Genomic DNA, 22199 nt, shown 5'->3' on the forward strand with positions numbered 1-22199 from the left:
AACTACTGCATTATTACCTGTTGAACCAAATCAGCATCAGTTTCATCTGTATTATAATCTTCTTCTAATCTTTCTAAATATTTTACAAATAAAGCAGCAACACTGTCAAATAATAAAAATCAAATTTCAACAAAAAATTTCTATAATATATCAATAATTTTTAAATAAGTTCTATTCATTTTAGGATTATTCTTGTAATAATTTTAGGATTATACTTGAAATATTGAAGTTTCTAATTTTCTACATAGGTTAGAAGCAGATTTCTCACTTCACGCTTTCGAAAATTGAATTACACAAATGTTCATCCAACACAAACTCTCCACTCAACACAAACTAGGTAATTTCATGACTAACATATGGTTCAATAATTCACTTGCGCGTAGGGGTCTTTAGCAGTGGGAGGAAACCAGAGGACCTGGAGAAAAACATGCTTTGTTGAGGAAATGAAATGAAATGAAATGGAGTTTAACGTCCTACTGTTTTGCTCCGAACTGGGCTAATGAAGACGGGCATACGCCATACAGTGTGCTATGAGGGAAATTTTGCCCGGACAGCGGCACTACGGCCTACTCTTATATCGAATTCCAACTGTCAAGGGATCTTTTACGTGCACGCCAATGAGTACACGGGACCTCGGTTTTTCGTCCCATCCGAACGACTAGACAGCTGTCCTTGTCAGCCCCTCCGTCCTGCATCACTGACAAGGGAGAACCACGCCGGAAAATCGGGATGAACTTTCTCGGCCAATGCAGGGATCGAACACCCGACCTCCAGGCTAGCGAGCCAGCGCCCTACCCACTTAGCCACCGTGATCCCCCGCTTTGTTGAGGAGTAAGAGAGACTGCATTGTCTATTACTGTAAGACTAAGATTAACCTAATATTTTTCAAAAGTATCAAAATTGTTACCTGTCTGCTTCAAGTAGTGAATCTATTTTACCATCTAATAATCGAAAAGAACCAAACACAGATAATTCCTACAAGAATAATACAAATTAAATGTAAATCCATACAAAAATAATATAACAAAACATGATATATCTGGAAATCAATTTTAAAATCTACAAGCAATAAATATCAGTGCTTGTACTTCATGGAATTTAATAAAATAAATATCTAACTTTTTAAAAAGAAAGAAGTCCCAAAATTTGGTTGTAACTTAAAATCCAAGCTCCAATTTTCTTTTAGCACAGATAGGTGCCATGCATGGGGCAGAATATGCCTACTATTTTATAACACTTGATACCACTTTTTCATTAATCTAAAATAAAAGTAATAAAATTAGACTTACCCACAATATAATCATCAAATAAAGTGGATTATTCGTTAATTTTGCATTTAATACTTTCTTTAATTGATATGGTGATAATTCTTTTCCACTTTCTTTGAGTGCTCTCTGAAAAAGAAAAACACAGAAATTTACACCTGACAGTCAGTCCTACTACACATCGGAGTCACGGTGGCTCAGTGAGTAGGACATTGGCTCGCTAACCTGGAGGTGATGTGTTCGTTCCCTGCGTTGGCTGCAAAAGTAAATAAGGATTTTTCTGCGTGTTTCCCCCTTGTCAGTGATGTGGGATGGAGGGCCTGGCAAGGAAAAAAGTATAGTCATTTTGATGGGATGAAAAACCAATTTCCTGTGTACACAATGCCGTGCATGTAAATGACCCTTGACAGTTCAAATTTAAATTAAAAGTAGGACGTAGCGCCGCTGTCCACCCAAAATTTTCCTCATACAACACTCCATGAGTGTTTTTTTTATGGAGTTTATGAAACCTTTTTAAATTTACCTTAATTTGAATATGATACAGTCAAAATTACATTATCTCTACTTTCAGTATTGTTTTAGCTAAAGTAGGAGGGCTTTCACTTTCAAAATTTGCTTGTCAGTCAATTTTTGACTGATTGTAGTTATCTTTAATCTAATTAGCAAGATATTTTTTTTATCGCTTTCACTAAATGCCTTTCAAAGATACTATAAGTCATCAATATGGAGATGTGGCAGTAAAACAGATTAATCAACTTGTTAAATCAGAAGAGAAGCATACAAGGGTTAGCAACAATCTAACTTTTTTAAACTGTTAATTAGTTTATTGTTATTTATCCACTTGTATATTACCATCTGTAACATGTTTGATTGTATCATTGCTTGATAACAGTGAGAGTATCCTCATTGAAACTTTGCAGTTAATAAACCTAGTGAATGTTATCCATAAATCTGTCTGTTTATTATATTTTTCTTCCATAGAATATGTCTAATTTTAGAATACTGCAAATTTTGTTATATATTTTTAAGTGTTTTTACATACAAACTATAAATATAATTGTATTTATTGTGTTGTAAGGTTAAATTCTTTGAAATTCTAATTTTAAGGTAGGGTAAATTGACAAGTAAGATTTCCAGCCGGTCAATTTAACGACCAATCTGTTAGGATCGAGAAATATAACAGCAACAAAAGCCCAGATATAGCAATTTTCTATTTGGATATTATTCATTCTTGATTGACATTTGAACTTACCACACACAATTCTTGTTTGGCTTCGTTATCTAAATGTTTTATTTTAATAACTTGATATTTCTGTTCTAAAATAAAAACTTCATGAGCTGCCTCATCACCAGACGATGTTGATAAAACCATAAATACACCAAGCGGTAAATCTTTAGGTACCCAATAATATGCCTGAAGATTCATAAACATAATAAAATGAAGAAGGTCCTCATCTGAAAGAAAATTAACATCTAACCATAGCTATATGGTTGAAAGGAGCCAAGGCCCAAAATAAGTAACTTCTTTCAAATCAAAATGGGGTTAAATGCTTAGTTTTCTCTACCAAAAAGGGCTAATGATGATAGGCATACACGATGCAGTGTGCTATTTGGGGAATCCTGCCTGGACAGTGGCGTTTCTGCTTATCCTTCATCAAATTCTGTCATGTTTTGCTGATTCTTATGATAGGATTGTGTTTAATTAGAGTGAATCCAAGCTGGTAGATTAGCTACTGCTGATAGGTTTTTTTTTCCTTGTTTAAATGTTAAATAATAAATTTGAGTACATTTTAGCATGGATTGAGACATGGTACTATTACATTATACTGTAAAAAAAACTACAATTAATTGTCAAACCGTCAACCTCAGATTTCCTCATATGTACATAATTTATCATTTTATGGCATCAAACACAAAATAATATATCACCGTTGCTATTTTCTTTGGTTGTTGTATTTTATTAAGACCGTCTATGACAATCACCACTTTCTTTTCCTGGTGTCGAGCTTTTCTTAATATAAGATTAAGGTTTTCTAGTAATTTCCAAACGGCCATTTCCTCTTCACCGTCACCCTTTTCTTTCGATTTGTCATTTTTATCTTCCTCCTCTTTTAAGGCAGACGTCAAATCATTTATAATTCTGTTGAGAATTTGTTTTGGTACTGAAATATGAAATGAAATGGGGTTTAACATCCTATTTTTTTGCACCGACTGGGCTAAAGAAGATGGGCAAATGTCTAACAGTGTGCTGTAAGGGAAATCTTGCCCGGACAGTGGTGCTACAGCCTACTCTTTATTTCATATTCCATCTGTCAAGGGTTCATTTACATGGATGCCAACGTGTACATGGGACCTCAGTTTTTCATCCCATCCAAATGACTAGACACTGTTCCTTGCCAGGCCTCTTTGACAATGGGAAACCATACTTGAAAATCCCAGGGAACTTTCTCGGCCAACACCAGGAATGAACTTGGTTAGTGAGCCAATGTCTTACTCACTGAACCGGGGGGTTGGATGGCTGAATGGTTAGCGTGTGCGCGCTGTATCATAAAGTCTGTCATTGAGTCGACTGGCGTGGTTTCGAATCCCTGATTGTACGTGGCAAGGAGTAGGGTCGCCTGTCCAACCTCGTGGGTTTTCTCCCGGTCCTCCAGTTTCCTCCCACTGCTAAAGACCCCTATGTGCAAGCGAATTATGTAAATAAAATTAAACCACATGTTAGTCCCGAAATGACCTAGTTTGTGTCGAGTGGACGTTCAACCCCATTTCTCTCTCTCTCTACTCACTGAACCACTTAAATACAAAGTTACCCGAAGAATAGTGTTAAGTCCAGCAAAATTGTTTCTGATGAGAATACAAACGCTCTATTCATTACCTGTAGAGGAAATGGTGTTTACAACTTACAAGCTGTTTTCTTCCTTTTTTAATTTTATTCTATAACTACATGAAAATGGTGTTTACAACTTACAAGCTGTTTTCTTCCTTTTTTAATTTTATTCTATAACTACATGAAAATCTCAAAATACACTGTACTATTCAGATTATCATATGGGTTATTATCAGTGGGAGGAAACTGGAGGACCTGGAGAAAACCCACGAGGTTGGACAGGTGACCCTACTGCTTGTCATAGTAGGGAGTTAGATGTGTGACCAAATGGTTGCATGTTCAATCCTCACTTCAACCAAACTAAATATTCTTGTGTTCCAGGTTAGAGACAGACATAGGAAACTATTACCATGTCAGTGAAGATTTGGGTGATGAAAGTCAGAGAGCAATTCTCAGAGAGTCGATATTGAAATCATAATTTTACTTGTACTGTTTTTATATACATACAAGTACTTCCAGAAGCAGCACCAACAAAATGGTAGATCCAAATAGTATCATTATTGTTGTCATGACGATGTTGATGTATCCAGTTACTAAGTAACGCTGATTTTCCACTTCCTACATCTCCCATTACAATGTATGGCCGTGGATCACCTGTAAATATATAACAATTGCCATTATTCTTTTTTAATTACATAAATAAACAGAAAGAGAGATTGAGTGGGGTATAACGTCCACTGGACACAAACTAGGTCATTTCGGGACTAACTCATGGTTCATTCTATTTTAATAATTGACTTCTGTGTAGAGGTCTTTAGTAGTGGGAGGAAACTGGAGGACCCGGAGAAAACACACGAGATTGGATAAACATACATAAGCAGACCACAGCGGTGGGTCAGTGATAAAGACGTTGGCTCGCTAACCTAGAGTTCCCATGTTTGATCCTGGTGTTGGCCCAGAATTTTCCAGCTTGGTTTCTCCTTGCCAGTGGAAGGCCCGACAAGGGACAACATATAGTCGTTGGGATGGTATCTCCAAAAAACCTGACAGTTCAAAGCTAAAATTAAAAAAAAGGCTGTAGTATGCCTCTGAGCAAAATTTCCCTCATAGCACCCTGAATGGTGTATGCACATCTTCATTAGCCCAGTTGGTGCAGAAAAGTAGGCTGTTAAACTCCATTTCATTTGTTAATATTTGAATTAATGACTTATGCAAAGATTTTCACCTATTTAGTGACGATAAATAGGAGAAACTAAGTTACTGTCTGATTCATCGTAAATTTTAAACGGATTTCTTCGATTATGAACAAACTACTTAACTTTGGTTATTATAAACTTACCGTTCGATAAAATCCATTGCACAACTAATTATCACAACGATGAGAACAATTTCGCTCTTGAAAAATTTGAAAATTTACTTGTAATTTCGACTGAGTCGATGTCAACAATGTCTTCGTGACGTATTGGTCGAATCCAATATACCTGTTGCGGGGGTTGGTTAACATTGAAAGATAGTTTGACAGCGCGATCATTTTGATCGTATATGGGTTTGGGCGACGAAAAATATCAATTGAAGGCAATTACATAGGAGATTTATATGGAAACCATTGATCGCCAGTCTATCAAATTTTCTTCACAATTAAAATATCACTGATTGCACGGATACTCGTAAAAATAAAGTCATGAATAAACTATAAATATCCTATCTTCTTCATGTTATAAATAATTTAACAAGGATCATGAAGCTTACCTCCGAATTCTCTGAGTGTATTTTTAATTTTATACGCATTCTTTCGATCGAATAATAACCGCTTCAGTAACATATATAATGGTATATAATGCTACTAAGCCCGTATGACCCCGTAAGAACATTAATTCTCGATTCGACAGTTTTGACCGAAGTGTGATAAAGCCCGTAAAACGAATGTATAGTTGTGTTTGTGCGGCATGCGTGTTCAAAAGTAAATAATCCCATCCGAGTCGCTAATCAAATAATTAGAACAAAATATTTCAAAAAGTAAAGCTATAAAATTTGCAGAGATTTTACTAGAATGTAAAAGACGGTAACTAAATACAGGAATGCGGGTAGTTATGTGTGCGAACGCTCAAACTCAATGCCAATTGTCGTAGGTATCCAGACCACTCGGACCAAAGACTACTCGGACTAAGACCAGTCGGACCAAAACAAGACCAGTCGGACCAATTAAATTATATTATAAGGCTAGACAATATGCTATTTATTTATTATTAAATCACAATACAAAGAAGCAAATAATTCTTATACGGAATTCTTATATTTAGAGTTGTTTGGTTCAATTTTGTGTACGTAAATAAATCAAGGATTAGTTTTAAAATTAATTAATAATGGTGCCAAAAAAAAATATCAATCTAATTTTTCTTTACTCTTGCAATGAGACTCGGTATGTCCAGACTTTTGACAGTTTCTACATATACGGGTATACTGTTCTTGTCTGATAGCCTAATTTTACTTTTTCCACATTCGCGGTATCCCCAGTGGTTTCATTCCGTTCTACCCCACTAACCCCTGGGTTACTATATATGGGGGTGGGGGGGGGGGGGGTGGAGACACGTTTTCAAGTTATCCGCCCTTGATGCGTTAATATAAACAGCACATAATAATACGAAGACCGGACGTTTATATGCCCCTTTTTAAACGTGACTACAAGTGTGGTTCTCGATATTTTGCGATTTGGAATACAATTATCAATTTATTCAAACAACACGTTATTATTAGTTCGAGTAGTCATATTAAAACACACACAATTATCAATTTATTCAAATAACACTTTATTATTGGTTCGAGTAGTCATATTAAAATAAACACAATTATCAATTTATTAAAATAACACTTTATTATTGGTTCGAGTAATTATATTAAAACAAACGCAATTATCAATTTATTAAAACAACATTTTATTATTGGTCCGAGTCGTCTTTCTGTTGGGTCCGAATAGTCTTTTTGTATGGTCCGAGTAGTCTATTTGTTTGGGCTGAGTGGTCTATCACTTGGTCCGACTGGTCTTGAACCGAGTGATCTTTGGTCCGAGTGGTCATGGATTCTTGTCGTAATTGTACTTGAATTTCCTATGCTGTCACCCCTAATACGAAATGATATCTTCCGCAGAGTGACGTAACCATCTTCCACATTGGTATTTTTCTCTGGGAAAAGTTTGTGATATTTCAATTTTTCAAGAGAGAACTTGTTTTCATCGTTGTGATAATTAGTTGTGCAATGGATTTTATCGAACGGGAGTTCATTACAAACACACAGGTAAGTTTATAATAACCAACGTTAAGTAGTTTGTTCATAATCGAAGAAATCCGTTTAAAATTTACGATGAATCAGACAGTAAGGCTTGTTATATATTTGAATATTGTGGTATATTTGAATATTTTTATTTATGGTGGGGCACCTTAACAGTGGACTGGAACATCATGACTTTTTCTGACGATACTAACCTGAATATAGAGCAGCATCAAGTTTATTGATATGATCATCTTGTGGTAAATATATACTAACTCTAGCAGCTAAATAAGCATCATGTTCAGCTAACTGTCTCATACTCTCTGTTACATCGTTCTCCGTTATTAATAAATCATTGGTTAAATACTTCCAGATGGTATTAAACAAAAGTTTTGCGCCCTAAAAAATAGAATGGGAGGTTGTCAAGTCAAAGCAACTAATACACATAGTATCAATCAGGACCAGATTTACCTACTTATGGGCCCTATACTGCTGAGCCCTCAAATCTATACAAATGTAGACATGTTTTAGTATCCAATATATATATTTATTCTATAACTACATGCAAATACAAGCAAATATCATTGAATACAGCCATTGAATAACCTAAGGTTGTATTCAATGGCTTGAAAACGTACTACTTTTGTCCAGAATGATGTCACTTTCAGAATTACGTCAAACTGTAATGACGTCAACACTAGCAAACACAATTTTTGTAAAAAAAAAAGAAAAATGGGCGGAACCTATGATGAATTTTAATGTTATTGATGATTTTCTTTTTGATAATCTGAATAGTACAGTGTATTTTGAGATTTTCATGTAGTTATAGAATAAAAACAGAAATCAAGGACCATTGAATACCGCTCGGGTTATTCAATGGTTCACTCGAGTGTATCCCTGCATATCGGGCCCTTGATACCCATGGGCCTTAGGCCAATGACCAGCTATGCCTATTGGTAAATCTGGCCCTGTCATCAATATTGATTGTGTACTAGCATGTACACAAATTTTGGAGTTAGCAGCCATAACACTACAAATAATCATTGGGTGACGAGAATTAAGACAGGTTAAAATAGCTTTCATTTAAACCCACACATATAAGTCATTATTTTACAAGCCAATAATTTCATTATCCCATGTCATCAGAGAGAAAGAGAGAGAAATGGGGTTTAATGTCCACTCAACACAAATTAGGTCATTTCGGGACTAACACATGGTTCAATTTTATTTCAATACCTCGCTTGCATGTAGGAGTCTTTAGCAGTGGGAAGAAACCGAAGGACCCAGAGAAAACCCACGAGGTTGGACAGACGACCCTACTCCTTTTCACCCCATGTCATCAACACAGTAATCAAATGCGTAGACATATAAAATACCTGTTGCTTTTTTTGTGAAGGAAAATCTTCCATCTCTTTGCTTAACCATTACTTAAGAAATTCATATGACCCTACCAATGTTTACTATTTTTGTGATATATATATAACACATTCGGTGACTTCCAATGCCTCTATCTCATATGGGCAATTAACAAGAAGGGACCATTATATGGTTTATTTAAATTTACCTCTTCAGGATCTTTATAATCAACATGGACATCTAATAACTGAAGAGAAAGATATATTACATTATTTACAACTCAAAGATATACAGATAAGATGAAATAGTTCACATTCTACAATTAAACCATTTTAATAGTACTTTCAATTATATAATCCCACTTTTAATAGTCCTTGTACTGCTGGTCTTCTGTTTTAATTGCTATTCTAATAATAAAATAGGACCCAGTAATTAGCCCAATTGGCTCCCATGGAAGTTTAAAGGAGCTAAATCGCTAACATTTGGGACCTAGAAATTGACACAAGTGGGTCGCAACTCATATAATACTGTAATATGAATGTATATAAACTGATATACATTCAATGGTTTTCGTTTTAACTCTAATTTCAAATCAGTTATGTTCCGCGAAATAAGCCCGCAGTCTCAATCGAATGCAAATTTCTAGCGCCTGGTTATTCCAGTCTACAAAAGCCGTTTGGTTTGGTGCAATATGTCTAGCCTCGTTCCTCGAGTCTCTTGCTAGAACTGGGGCTGAAACGCATTATGGTACACGATTCGTGTACCAATGGCAAAATGTTTATTTTGTTTTAAATATTGGATATCAGAAGCTCATCTTTTTCCGGTAAGATCACAGCATCAATGTTGATTAAATTGACAAATAATTTGTATTTTCAATGTTGAAGTTTTTGGATGATATTGAGTTAGAGACTTAGCTACTTTAAGTAACTTGTGATGATGACCTGTTGATTAAGTCCAATGTAATGTCAATTTGTAATGGTCAATATGGTCACAAGGTTACTATTCTAATTGAGAGTTTATGTAGTGTGTTATTATTTTGTGACGAGCATCAAGTACTGAAATTGTTAAAGACTTTTCAGATATTCAAGAAAAAACTAAACAATTCCTGAATTCATCTGATACAAATATAATATACTAGCGGAGCATAGCATGGGTATAGTCATGAACCAGAAGTAGCATAATTCCGACACTGGAAATGGTGGTCCATCGCCACCAGGCCTATATGTTACTCCCCTCCCAGATCCAAGCTACCTCTATACACCAAATTTCAGCCTCAGGACAGTCACCAACCCTGAACAGACAAACAAATGACAGTCCCAAATATTAGTATAGAATTGACTAAATAACAAGCTTACTTTATCTTTAGTGTTGACGATGTCAAGTCTAAGTTCATCCAACATTTTCGCTGCATAATCACTCTCACTTGTATATTTAGCAGCTTTCTTCGTATCCTTTTCTCTTTTTGCTTCTTTGTGTAATTTTTCATCATACTCCTAATGATAAAATTGCCAATTCTTTAACTGTTTTGTCACTAATTATGAACAGGGAGGCAATTCTTAAGTCAGGGGGCTGATGCCAAACACAAAGGGGCATGTATACTACAGGGTTAGGGTATGTGTTCTCCAGGTATGTTTTTTAATTTTGTAGTCTCTCACAATTAGCCTTATCCTAATACTGGATAGCCAGTAGATTTCCCAATATTTATATTTTTTACATATGTACAGTACAGTATATTACAAACAAAAGTTTAAGGCCCTTTTCTGCTACTCATATGGGTAACATTCATATTTGATTGGGTCTAAAGTAGAAGGTACTTTTAATGTGCTGCAGAATGTTTAAGTATACTCAAATAACACACTATTTATGGATAACAATTACTGTGGTTTATTTCACTGCGACGTTTCAACAAGATTTCACAAGTCGTTATCAAGCATATAACACAAATAAATAAAATGAAAACAAAATAGCTATATATATATACACGAGCAGTGCGAACCCTCCAATGGGATGCAAAATCAGCAAGCATGAACAACTGTCCCAAGCCGTTAAATTAACAATGTACATAGATGGTTATAAACTGTAATTGGTATAGATAAGTGCAAGAATGAAGCCAAAGGATCAAACAATTATTAGCAGGTATAATGAGTCACGAGCAACTGGTCCTGACTGTAAAAACATATTAAATAAATCTCTATATATATATATATATATACAGTAATTAGTTATAGATGAAAGTAATAACAAGCCAACAGTGAGGCTGATGTCCCCCGCCGAAAAACATTTTAACTCAATTCGAAGGAGTGTGACGGACAGACAGACAACGGACGAACCCATTTTAATAGTCCCCTGCTTTCTTCGAAAGGCGGGGGACAATAAGCATACACACCAATTTTGAACATTTTAACTCAATTCGAAGGAGAGTTATTGTGTTCCAAAGTCTCAGCAAATCAAATTGCTAATCGCTCTGCTTAATCTGAGCAGAAAATGCTCATTATCGATCTTAGTCAAGGTATTACTGTAATGAAACTATACACCAAGTTTCATCACTCTCACTTAATTAGAACTAAAGTTATAGTGTCCCAAAGCATCAACCAATCAAATTGTTTATCTACTTAATTAGAACTAAAGTTATAGTGTCCCAAAGCATCAACCAATCAAATTGTTTATCTCTGCTTACCCTAAGCGGAACGGACAGACAAACAGACAGACGGACGAACCCATTTTAATAGTTCCCTGCTTTCTTCGAAAGGCGGGGGACAATAAGCATGAACATTTACTCAATTCGAAGATCAACCAATCAAATTGTTTATCTCTGCTTACCATAAGCGGAACGGACAGACAGACAAACAGACAGACGGACGAACCCATTTTAATAGTTCCCTGCTTTCTTCGAAAGGCGGGGGACAATCAAAGTAGGAGAGTTATTGTTTTCCAAAGTCTCGACCAATCAAATTGCGTATCGCTCTGCTTACCCTGAGCAGAAAATGCTCATTATCAAACTTAGTCAAGGTATTACTGTAATGAAACTATACACCAAGTTTCATCAATCTCACTTAATTAGAACTAAAGTTATCGTGTCCCAAAGCATCAACCAATCAAATTGCTTATCTCTGCTTACCCTAAGCGGAAAATGCTCATCTTCGAACTCCATCAAGGCATTGACCTAATCAACACATACACCAAGTTTGAACATTCTAGCTCAATTAGGAAGAGAGTTATCGTGCCCCAAAGTATCAACCAATCAAATTGCTTATCTCTGCTTACCCTAAGCGGAAAATGCTCATCTTCAAACTCCATCAAGGCATTGACCTAATAAACACATACACCAAGTTTGAACATTCTAGCTCAATTAAAAGTTATCGTGTCCCAAAGCATCAACCAATCAAATTGCTTATCTCTGCTTACCCTAAGCGGAAAATGCTCATCTTCGAACTCCATCAAGGCATTGACCTAATCAACACATACACCAAGTTTGAACATTCTAGCCCAATTAGGAAGAGAGTTATCGTGTCCCAAAGCATCAACCAATCAAATTGCTTATCTCTGCTTACCCTAAGCGGAAAATGCTCATCTTCGAACTCCATCAAGGCATTGACCTAATAAACACATACACCAAGTTTGAACATTCTAGCTCAATTAGGAAGAGAGTTATTGTGTCCCAAAAAGTGTGAAGGACAGACAGACGGACAGACAGACGGACAGACAGACAGACGGACGAACCCATTTTAATAGTCCCCTGCTTTCTTCGAAAGGCGGGGGACAATAAAAGATGAAAGGACAAGTATTATGGGGGGTGAAACTGAAGCCATAAGCAGTTAATCCTAACAGTGAAGGCAGTATGCAGTAAAGCAAATTGTAATTGATTTGAGGAGATGTACAAAGTTAAAAGCAATCCAAATATTAAAATTAAAGGATAGTTCAGAGACGATGTAAACTACATTTTAATGATGCGATCATACCCTCTTGGAATGTAAATTCCTGGGTCCCTGTTTAGTTTTGGTTCACGCCTGTGTATATTAATAGCTTCATGGGTTCTTCGGTTTCGTTTGTTGTGGCAATTAACAGCTAACTTTTTGACGTTAGTCCAGTTCACTCGGTGGCGCGGGTTTTCAAATAGGTGTTCGGCAATGGCAGATTGGTTGGTGGGTGTTTTCGACATGTGTTCTTTGATTCTGATGTCTAAGGGCCTCTTCGATTCTCCAATGTATGATTCCCCACAGCTGCAGATGACTTGGTAAACACACCCTTTTGGGGAGATGGGTTTGGTGGGGGTTATCTTACCATTTGCTTTTATTAAATCCTTGGTTGTCTTGCCTTTGAGATATGTGGTTTCTATCTGCGCTTCTTGTTTTAATAATCTTCTAATTTGGTGGGAGATGTTTCCGTGGAAGGGTATAAACACTCATATAGGGGCTTTATCAGGTTTTAGTTTATCTGGTTTTGGTAGGTCGGATAGTGTGGAATTAATAATCTTTTTGACCATCTGTAGCGGATACCCATTGTGTTTGGTGAAAACGTCTGTAAGGAGTTGTACTTCGTGGGGGAGTGTTTCAGGGTCACAAATGTTTTTGGCTCTTTTTGTTAGGGTGGCGACGACGGCTGCCTTAGTGCTGTTAGGGTGGTTTGATTTATAATGAATATACTGGTCCGTGTGGGTTGGCTTTCTGTATACTGAGGTAATTATTTTAGAGTCCTTTCTTTTAACTAGTATGTCTAGGAAAGGAAGACTGTTGCTGGTTTCATTCTCCATGGTGAACTTGATCCTTGGGTGTTGGTTGTTCAAATGGTGTAGTAGGATACCCGCATCATCTTGTTACATGCAGATACGTTTGGATACATTTCAATACAATCAACACGACTGCTACAACTGACCTCAATTTATGATAAGACCTGATAGGATCACCATGATTACTCCATCATTAAAACTACAATTTCAATTGTAGCTCGAATCATGATAGTGGGAACCAAGCATTACATGAGCAATGCAGGAGGAAACTGTGTGGGATAGACTTGGCATTTCTACCCACTCTTCTCCAAATTCTAACAGTCAGAAGAGTATAGTCTGCAGCCCAATGTGTAATATAGGTGGACCTAAATCTTTTGAGGAGTAAGACCACTTTCTTTGACAGCACTCAGGGTTTCCTTTAAAAGGAAGTTCGTAAAACACAAATGTAAATATAAATTATTTCAATGGCAATTAGTAATTGAACTGGGCCCTTATTCACAAAAACTTAAACTAAGATACAATCGAAATTTTAAGAAATACTGCAATTTGATTGGCTGACCAATATGCAAATTGGATATATGCAAATTGATTTTACTGGTTAGCCAATCGAATTGCAGTATTTCTTAAAATTTTGATTGTATCTTAGTTTAAGTTTTCGTGAATAAGGGATCTGGAATATACAGGTCACAATTCTATGGAATACAATTACTGCTTATTACTGAGTGAAATTTTAACTAGGCTTCTCCAGTCATTATCAAGCAATGATGATAAAGACTATATATTATAGAGAAGTCTGGTGGCAATTTCACTCATTAATAAGCAGTAATTGTATTCCATAGAATTGTGACCGGTGTAGATGTAAATATACCTTGCTCCGAAATGCAAAACAAGATGGAATATCACCAGGGTTATTTAGATGACCATGCATAAATTCCACAGCTGTAACACTATGATGGCGGACATTGTCAACCCATAGATGTCGACCAATAGCATTATCAAAATTCTGTTGCAATAATTTATCATCTTTACCATGCCATCCATATCTCTGAAAAACAGAACCATAATTCTTACATAAATTGTGGTTATTGCTTGTCTATTTGTTAAACTCATTTGTTATTGCAGGGCTTGCCACGAGCAAATTGGAGGCGAGTAGATGACTACTCACGCAAATATAGACTTGCGCGAGTGAGGCGAGTACATGTATTTACTCACGCAGAATGATGTGCGTGAGTAGCCATTTAAATTTCATGTGCCTAATGGCAATGCTCTTGTCACTTCGGTGGAAGCGGACGTTGAATAAAGCTATTTCACACACAATGACAATGCATACTCTTTTATTTCCTTGGCAAAAAAAAATATCTGTAAATCGTCTTCCCATGACAAGAACGTTGCAAGAGAAACTGGGCTTCCCTTTGTCATCGTTGGCATGCTGAGGGGATTCGGGTATAGCTTAGAAAGGTAAAAGAATTTTGAAAAATAGACTGTCGGAAATGCTCTACAACATGCAAGTTTATGACTGAGTGGGACTGTGGGATTTATTCACCGTAGAAGGTATTGATTACCAAAACGTATCAAAAATACTTTTATTTTTATTTTCTAAAATTATTGGGGGGGGCAAACAGAGGGCAGACCAGATTAATTGGGGGGCAAATGCCCCCTCCTTGCCCCCCCCCCCCCCCTGGCGCCGCCACTGGACATCAGACATTTGATTTACCAATCAGCATTGATGTTACAAGTGGATACCCACAGTTTCATGAAAAACACGCCTAAAGCTCGCCGTTACAGACCGTTTCATTGGCTTATCCCTGACACCATTCAGAACACAAGTTAAATAACAACTCTTCCAGATCCAAGTGTAGTAAAGACAAGTAAAACGAAATTTTTAACTATAAAAACGAAACGAAATAGGATCTGTGTTTTAACCTGATTGTAAATCTGCGTACCGCAATTATCAACCGATTTCAATGAAACTTACAGATTATGATAACATTAATAACACCTCAGCAGATTCAGTTCAGCGGTTTTGGAGACATCAGCAGAAATTTTGGCTACCTTAAGATATTATTAATGTTATCATGCATGTAAGTTTCATTGAACTTGGGTGATTATTGCGGTCTGTAGTTGTAGCCGTGCCGACGTCCAGGCAAAACTTAAACCAAATTTTATTTCCAAAAATGGTAAATAAAAAACAGGCATTAATGATTAAACCCTTTAGGCCTAATTTTTGGGTGTTGGATGGCCGATTAGCGCGTGCCCGCTGTATCATTATAAGGTCTGTCATTGAGTCAACTGGCATGGTTTTGATTCCTTGGTTGTACCGCAAGGACTTGGGGCGCCTGTTCATACCTTGCGGGTTTTCTCCAAGTTTTCCAGATTCCTCCCACTGCTAAAGACGGCCCGCGCAAGTGAATTATTGAAATTAAATTGACCATATGTTAGTCCCTAAATGACCTAGTTTGTGTCGAGTGGACCTTAAACTTAAACGGCGCTATTGCACTTTCGTACCTCTACCAGTTCCCGTGGTCGTAGGAACTTGAAATTATTAGAGGATGTTAAGGGGGACTAGCAATGACCACACACCAAATTTCAGCCGAATCGATCAATAACTTTTTATTTTACTGACCTTTTAATTTCTAACGAGAGAGAACTTCATCTGTTTGACGCCATTTGCTTTGTTTACTATTTAGACTCGAATAACAAGACACTAAGACGGAAACCGACACACTGCACTAGCTGCCTATCTCTGCAGTTCATAAAAATTAATATAATTTTCGTATACTTTAATTTTTGCGCGAAGCCACCATGTTCTATAAAATACTATTTGGTGTTGATCAGTGGATTGGCCTTTAGGTGTAAATATTGCCGTGACCTTGATTTTGACCTTGAGTCTTAACTTCCCATCCATATCAGGGCCTTTGCGTTTATGATTGCCGTGGCCTTATTTCTTACTGTATTTTCAAAGTTAATGTTCGAGGTGAAAGCAGAGACGACGTCCTTCAGAAAAGATACTTGGGTCAAAGTCGTAGGTCAAGGTCATAATACAGAAAACTAAACTCAAACTTTTCAAAGTCATTTTTTGAACATTTGACCTTGACTTACGACCTTGACCCCGTAACCGTTTTCGAAGGCTATCATCTTGGCTTGAATCATGGACGTTTACCTTGGTTCTGTCACACACTGCTCGGTCAGAAAAGGGTCAAACGCAGAGGGGCCGTGTCCGAAAGGAAGTCAATGGGCGTGGTCAATGTGAAAGGTCGTGGTGACCTCCACTAGTCACCGTTAACCATCCGTGACCTTGACCCTGACCTAGTGTCCGAACTTCCCATCCATCACGGGCCCTTTGCGTTTATGCGTGCCGTTACCTTATTTCTTACTGTATTATCAAAGTTAATGTTCGAGGTGAAAGCAGAGACGGCGTCATTCAGAAAAGATAATTGGGTCAAAGTCGTAGGTCAAGGTCATGTTACAGAAAACTAAACTCAAACTTTTCAAAGTCATTTTTGGGACAGGGCCAGGGTAAACGTCGATGGTTCAAGCCAAGATGATGGGCTTTGAAAATGGTTACGGGTCAAGCTCGTAAGTTGTCTTTGCTTTCACCTCAAGCATTAACTTTGATAATACAGTAAGAAATAGGGTCACGGCAAGCATAAACGAAAAGGGCCCGAGATTGATGGGAAGTTTGGACTCAAGGTCGAAGTCAAGGTCACGGATGGTTAAAGGTGACTAGTGGAGGTCACCACGAACTTTCACATTGACCACGCCCTTTGACTTCCTTTCGGACACGGGGCCCCTCTGCGTTTGACCGTTTTCTGACCGAGCAGTGTGCGACAGGGCCAAGGTAACCGTCGATGGTTCAAGCCACGATTATGGGCTTTGAAAATGGTAATGGGATCAAGGTCGTAAGTCAAGGTCAAATGTCCCAAAACTGACTTTGAAAAGTTTGAGTTCAGTTTTCTGTAACATGACCTTGACCTACGACTTTGACCCATTTATCTTTTCTGAAGGACGTTGTCTCTGCTTTCACCTCAAGCATTAAATTTGATAATACAGTAAGAAATAGGGTCACGGCAAGCATAAACGAAAAGGGCCCGAGATGGATGGGAAGTTTGGACTCAAGGTCAAAGTCAAGGTCACGGATGATTAAAGGTGACTAGTGGAGGTCACCACGACCTTTCACATTGACCACGCCCATTGACTTCCTTTCGGACACGGGCCCTTTGCGTTTGACCCTTTTCTGACCGAACAGTGTGCGACAGGACCAAAGTAAACGTCGATGGTTCAAGCCAAGGTGATAGCCTTCGAAAATGGTTACGAGGTCAAGGTCGTAAGTCAAGGTCAAATGTCCCAAAACTGACTTTGAAAAGTCCGAGTTTAGTTTTCTGTAAGATGACCTTGACCTACGACTTTGACCCAAGTATCTTTTCTGAAGGACGTCGTCTCTGCTTTCACCTCGAACATTAACTTTGATAATACAGTTAGAAATAAGGCCACGGCAAGCATAAACGCAAAGGGCCCGAGATGGATGGGACGTTTGGACTCAAGGTCAGAGTCAAGGTTACGGATGGTTAACGGTGACTAGTGGAGGTCACCACGACCTTTCACATTGACCACGCCCATTGACTTCCTTTCGGACACGGACCCTCTGCGTTTGACCGTTTTCTGGCCGAGCAGTGTGCGACAGGACCAAGTTAAACGTTCATGATTCAAGCCAATGTGATAACTTTCGAAAATGGTTACGGGGTCAAGGTCGTAAGTCAAGGTCAAATGTCCCAAAAATGACTTTGAAAAATTTGAGTTTAGTTTTCTGTAACATGACCTTGACCTACGACTTTGACCCAATTATCTTTTCTGAAGGACGTCATCTCTGCTTTCACCTCGAACATTAACTTTGATAATACAGTAAGAAATAAGGCCACGGCAAGCATAAACGCAAAGGCCCCGATATGGATGGGAAGTTTGGCCTCAAGGTCAAAATCAAGGTCACGGCAATATTTACACCTAAAGGCCAATCCACTGATCAACACCAAATAGTATTTTATAGAAAATGGTGGCTTCGCGCAAAAATTAAAGTATACGAAAATTATATTAATTTTTATGAACTGCAGTGTTAGGCAGCTAGTGCAGTGTGTCGGTTTCCGTCTAAGTGTCTTGTTATTCGAGTCGGTTTCCGTCTTAGTGTCTTGTTATTCAAGTCTAATTAGTAAACAAAGCAAATGGCGTCAAACGGATGAAGTTCTCTCTCGTTAGAAATTAAAAGGTCGGTAAAATAAAAAGTTATTTATCGATTTGGCTGAAATTTGGTGTGTGGTCATTGCTAGCCCCCCTTAACATCCTCTGAAAATTTCAAGTGCCTATGACCACGGGAACTGGTAGAGGTACGAAAGTGCAATAGCGCCAACTTAAACACCATTTGATTTCTCTCACCCTCTCCCCCTTTAATATTTCGGATCTCAGCATTAGTCTATTTTTAGCCTCAGCTCAACATGCGATGTAGAATATGGGTCAATTATGAATCATTTCAATGCTGCAAATCTACAGTAATGTACACCAATGAACAAGAAGCTCTAAAAATTGTTCACATCTCACCATCAATTTGCAGAAAAGATGCGGGATCGAAAGAATTGCTATTAATAGAAACGACAACATCCGCTCAATGTTTGATTATCCAGACACGGCAAAGGACATCCGCTTAAAAACCGCCTGGCAGTACGCGTCTCAAAGTATTTTTAGTAACAACAGTTGGCACTGGAAAGACACGCCGCGTGCGCAATAGTGCATCGATATGAAGGCATACAAATTGTTTACGGCTTTTTATATTACGATATTCAATTATTTCTGATTAAATTATTTTTTATATTTGCGCGAGTACTTAATCACTCACGTAAATTTGGTTTTACGCGAGCGTAGCGTGCGCGCGAGTAATTACTCGCGTCTCGTGGCAAGCCCTGATTATTGTACTTGCATAATTTGTTGTTATTGCATAATTTGTTTTTGCTGTCTATTTGTCTACTTTTTTGTTACTGTACTTGTTATTGCTTGTCTATTTGTCCTACATTTTTGTTACTGTAATTGCATAGCTTGTTGTCATTGCTTGTTTCATGTACATCTTTTTGTCCTTCCTATTTGTTACTGTACATTGCTTACTTGCTTGAAAACGTTATTGTGTACTGCTTCATTGCTAAATGTCTCTAAAGCATTAAATTACCTAATTATTTTTCCTAATTTAACCCAAGTCTAAGAATTTGCTCATTAGTTTTCCTTAGAATCAACTAGATCTATATATAGTACACATCAACATTTATTCTAATAATTACTTTCACAGCGGGATTAAATAATTAACTCAAGCTGCTGATTTAAAGGAAAAGAATTTTAACTAGAGCATATCATTTAAGCCTACTTTCTTCAATTTTCAAACTTAAATGCTTCTTTTAAATGCTTGTCAATGTGTACATCGGTGTAACTTGGCCAATAAGAATAACAAATCTCACTTTTCTACAACCTTATCAATAATGCAGATGCAGGGATCACACATGGCAAGTGGGAAGCAGCTTGAAAAATCCTGGAAGTTTTCTACAGGTCCTAGGACCATTCTCTCCAAGCACCCCATCCCTAATCATCTGACGACCCTCTTGGTCTACTGAATAAAGAAATACAAATTGATAACTTACCTTACCAAGGAAACCAACAAACACATCTGATCTGTCCAGTTCACGTAAACAGATATTTATAACTTGAGCATTTTCACCGGCTTCTTTGGTTATACCCCATCTCATATCAACTGCTACAAATTGTACACCATGAGAATTACACAGATGATGAATTTGTGGAAAATATTTTCTTGTTAATATTTCTCTTTCATCTTCCATCCCTCCAAATGGAGACGAGAAAAAAATTCGACATACTCTTTGATCTTGTAGTTTTGGTGGCTGAGGCAGTGCCATTTTCCTATCATTAACAGTTGTATTTCTTAGTTTAAAGCGACCATATTATGCCTGAAATAAACACTGATTGTATTAAATTTACCAATCTGAATTAACGCGGATGTTTTCTCAATATGCCTTTTTTTTATCTTTCACATTATCTTATACCAACCCCTTTAGCACTTGGTTACATGTAAAGATCGAATACCCAAATTCTTTGAAGAAAGCCTAGAAAAGTAATATTAATACCGATACATACCAAGAAATAGATTGCAGTAGAAAAGGACAATTTTGCGTGGGCCACAACTGTGTGTGTGTGTGTGACGAGGCTGTTTTGGGCGGTCTAAGGCGACCCAGTCAGGGCAGTTTGGGGCGGTCGAAGTCCTAAAAGGTTAACATCAGACACATTTTATCTTTTATTATTGTTTAATGTTCTTACTTGTTTATTGTAAATCGTCAATGTCACGCCAGGACATGGTCTACTGATTTATGTATAAACTCACAATAAGTCACCTAAATAATACAGCTGTTATGTATCATAACAAACACCAGATGCTTTGAATCATATGTTAGATTTTATGAGGTGTAGAAAATCAGAACCATATAAAGTCAAAACTAAGTAAAGATAGCCTAGAATATTAATTCGATTGAAAATCTTCTTGCCCATGTATGAAATAAACCCAAATATTAATCAAGTGCTATGTGATTTTGAAAAGGGTCTTTGTAATTATTCAATGAACAATGAATTCAAGCAGGTTTCAACCAATCTATTGACCATTGTCCAATATCAGGTTCACAAAATAAAAATGCAGGGTCCTTTTTCTCAAAATCTTAACTAAAGATAAAATCCAAATTTTAGTAGAATTTTGATTGGCTAAGCACTAAAATCAATCTAATCCAATCAAATTACTAAAATTTGGATTTTATCTTAGTTAAAATTTCGTGAAACAGGCCCCAGGCATACAAATAGATATTAAATCATGTTATCCTATCCATTTGAGCAACTTGTTGGGCAGGTTTATTTGCAGCTACTTGCTACAATAGTTCAACACTTGTGGTACAGAGCTGAAGTTAGGTGGGCAAATTCTCTTTAAAGATGCATGCAGCAATATGCGAGATTAGATAAAAGCTGACAGTTCTCACTATTACAGTTTACAAATAGAAAATAAATAAGGAACAGTCAAATTACTTGATTCTGAGCAAAGTTATGACTGTTTGAAGTTTTGATCATATAGCAAAGTGTCGATTTTCATTGTTACCATTGCTACCGTTGATACAATAATAAACAAAGTCTTGATTATCCATTTTTAAATTAAATTATTAAATGGCAATCAGGGTTCAACCATTAAAAATCACGACCATCTGATGGTCTATAGAGAATTGATTATGAGCTTGTCATGTGAATAAATGTCTAACTTATAATCTATATAACATTTGAGGCCAAAAAAAGACCTGCAATAGGCAGATTTCACTGTTACATATTGCATCTTTAATAAATGCTAAAGTCGATCATGAATAAGGTTTGTTTAATATATTCATCTATAGTAAAACATATAATTATGGATGACTATTAATGTCATATTAAATTACAAGGATTGGATTGGATATAAAACAATTCAGGGTGCATTGTCATTGACTGAGGACTGCCGCTACATGTACGTTTCACCCCACTCGTCCTACACAGCTATATCCCTGTAATGACAGTGACGTATTTAAGAACCAACAATTCCCTAAAATGGTTGGCAGGGACACACACATATCGCCGATCAGAAGGGGGATGTGTAGACCTACCCTTTGGCATGCACGTAAAAGAACCTCTTAACTGATGGAACTGGAAATAA

At 37.1% G+C, this 22199-nt stretch overlaps 1 protein-coding gene across 1 annotated transcript in view; it reads right to left on the bottom strand.

Annotated features, from left to right (window-relative positions):
- Positions 1–20239, bottom strand: part of LOC126820300 (TPR repeat-containing protein DDB_G0287407) — a 41081-nt gene extending 20842 nt beyond the window's left edge. Inside the window, exons 1-11 of the mRNA XM_056101288.1 lie at positions 20107–20239; positions 14307–14483; positions 10068–10205; positions 8921–8959; positions 7572–7755; positions 4600–4746; positions 3195–3427; positions 2518–2679; positions 1290–1394; positions 908–975; positions 18–102 (exon numbers count right to left, since the gene is read on the bottom strand). Coding sequence (XP_055957263.1) covers positions 18–102; positions 908–975; positions 1290–1394; positions 2518–2679; positions 3195–3427; positions 4600–4746; positions 7572–7755; positions 8921–8959; positions 10068–10205; positions 14307–14483; positions 20107–20211 — 1443 coding nt within the window. The 5' untranslated portion in view covers positions 20212–20239. The remainder of the gene's footprint in view (positions 1–17; positions 103–907; positions 976–1289; positions 1395–2517; positions 2680–3194; positions 3428–4599; positions 4747–7571; positions 7756–8920; positions 8960–10067; positions 10206–14306; positions 14484–20106) is intronic.
- Between the last annotated feature and the right edge of the window lie 1960 nt (positions 20240–22199).

This window comes from Patella vulgata, chromosome 5 (assembly GCF_932274485.2).
Source record: "Patella vulgata chromosome 5, xgPatVulg1.2, whole genome shotgun sequence".
In the NCBI taxonomy this organism is placed as follows: domain Eukaryota; kingdom Metazoa; phylum Mollusca; class Gastropoda; family Patellidae; genus Patella; species Patella vulgata.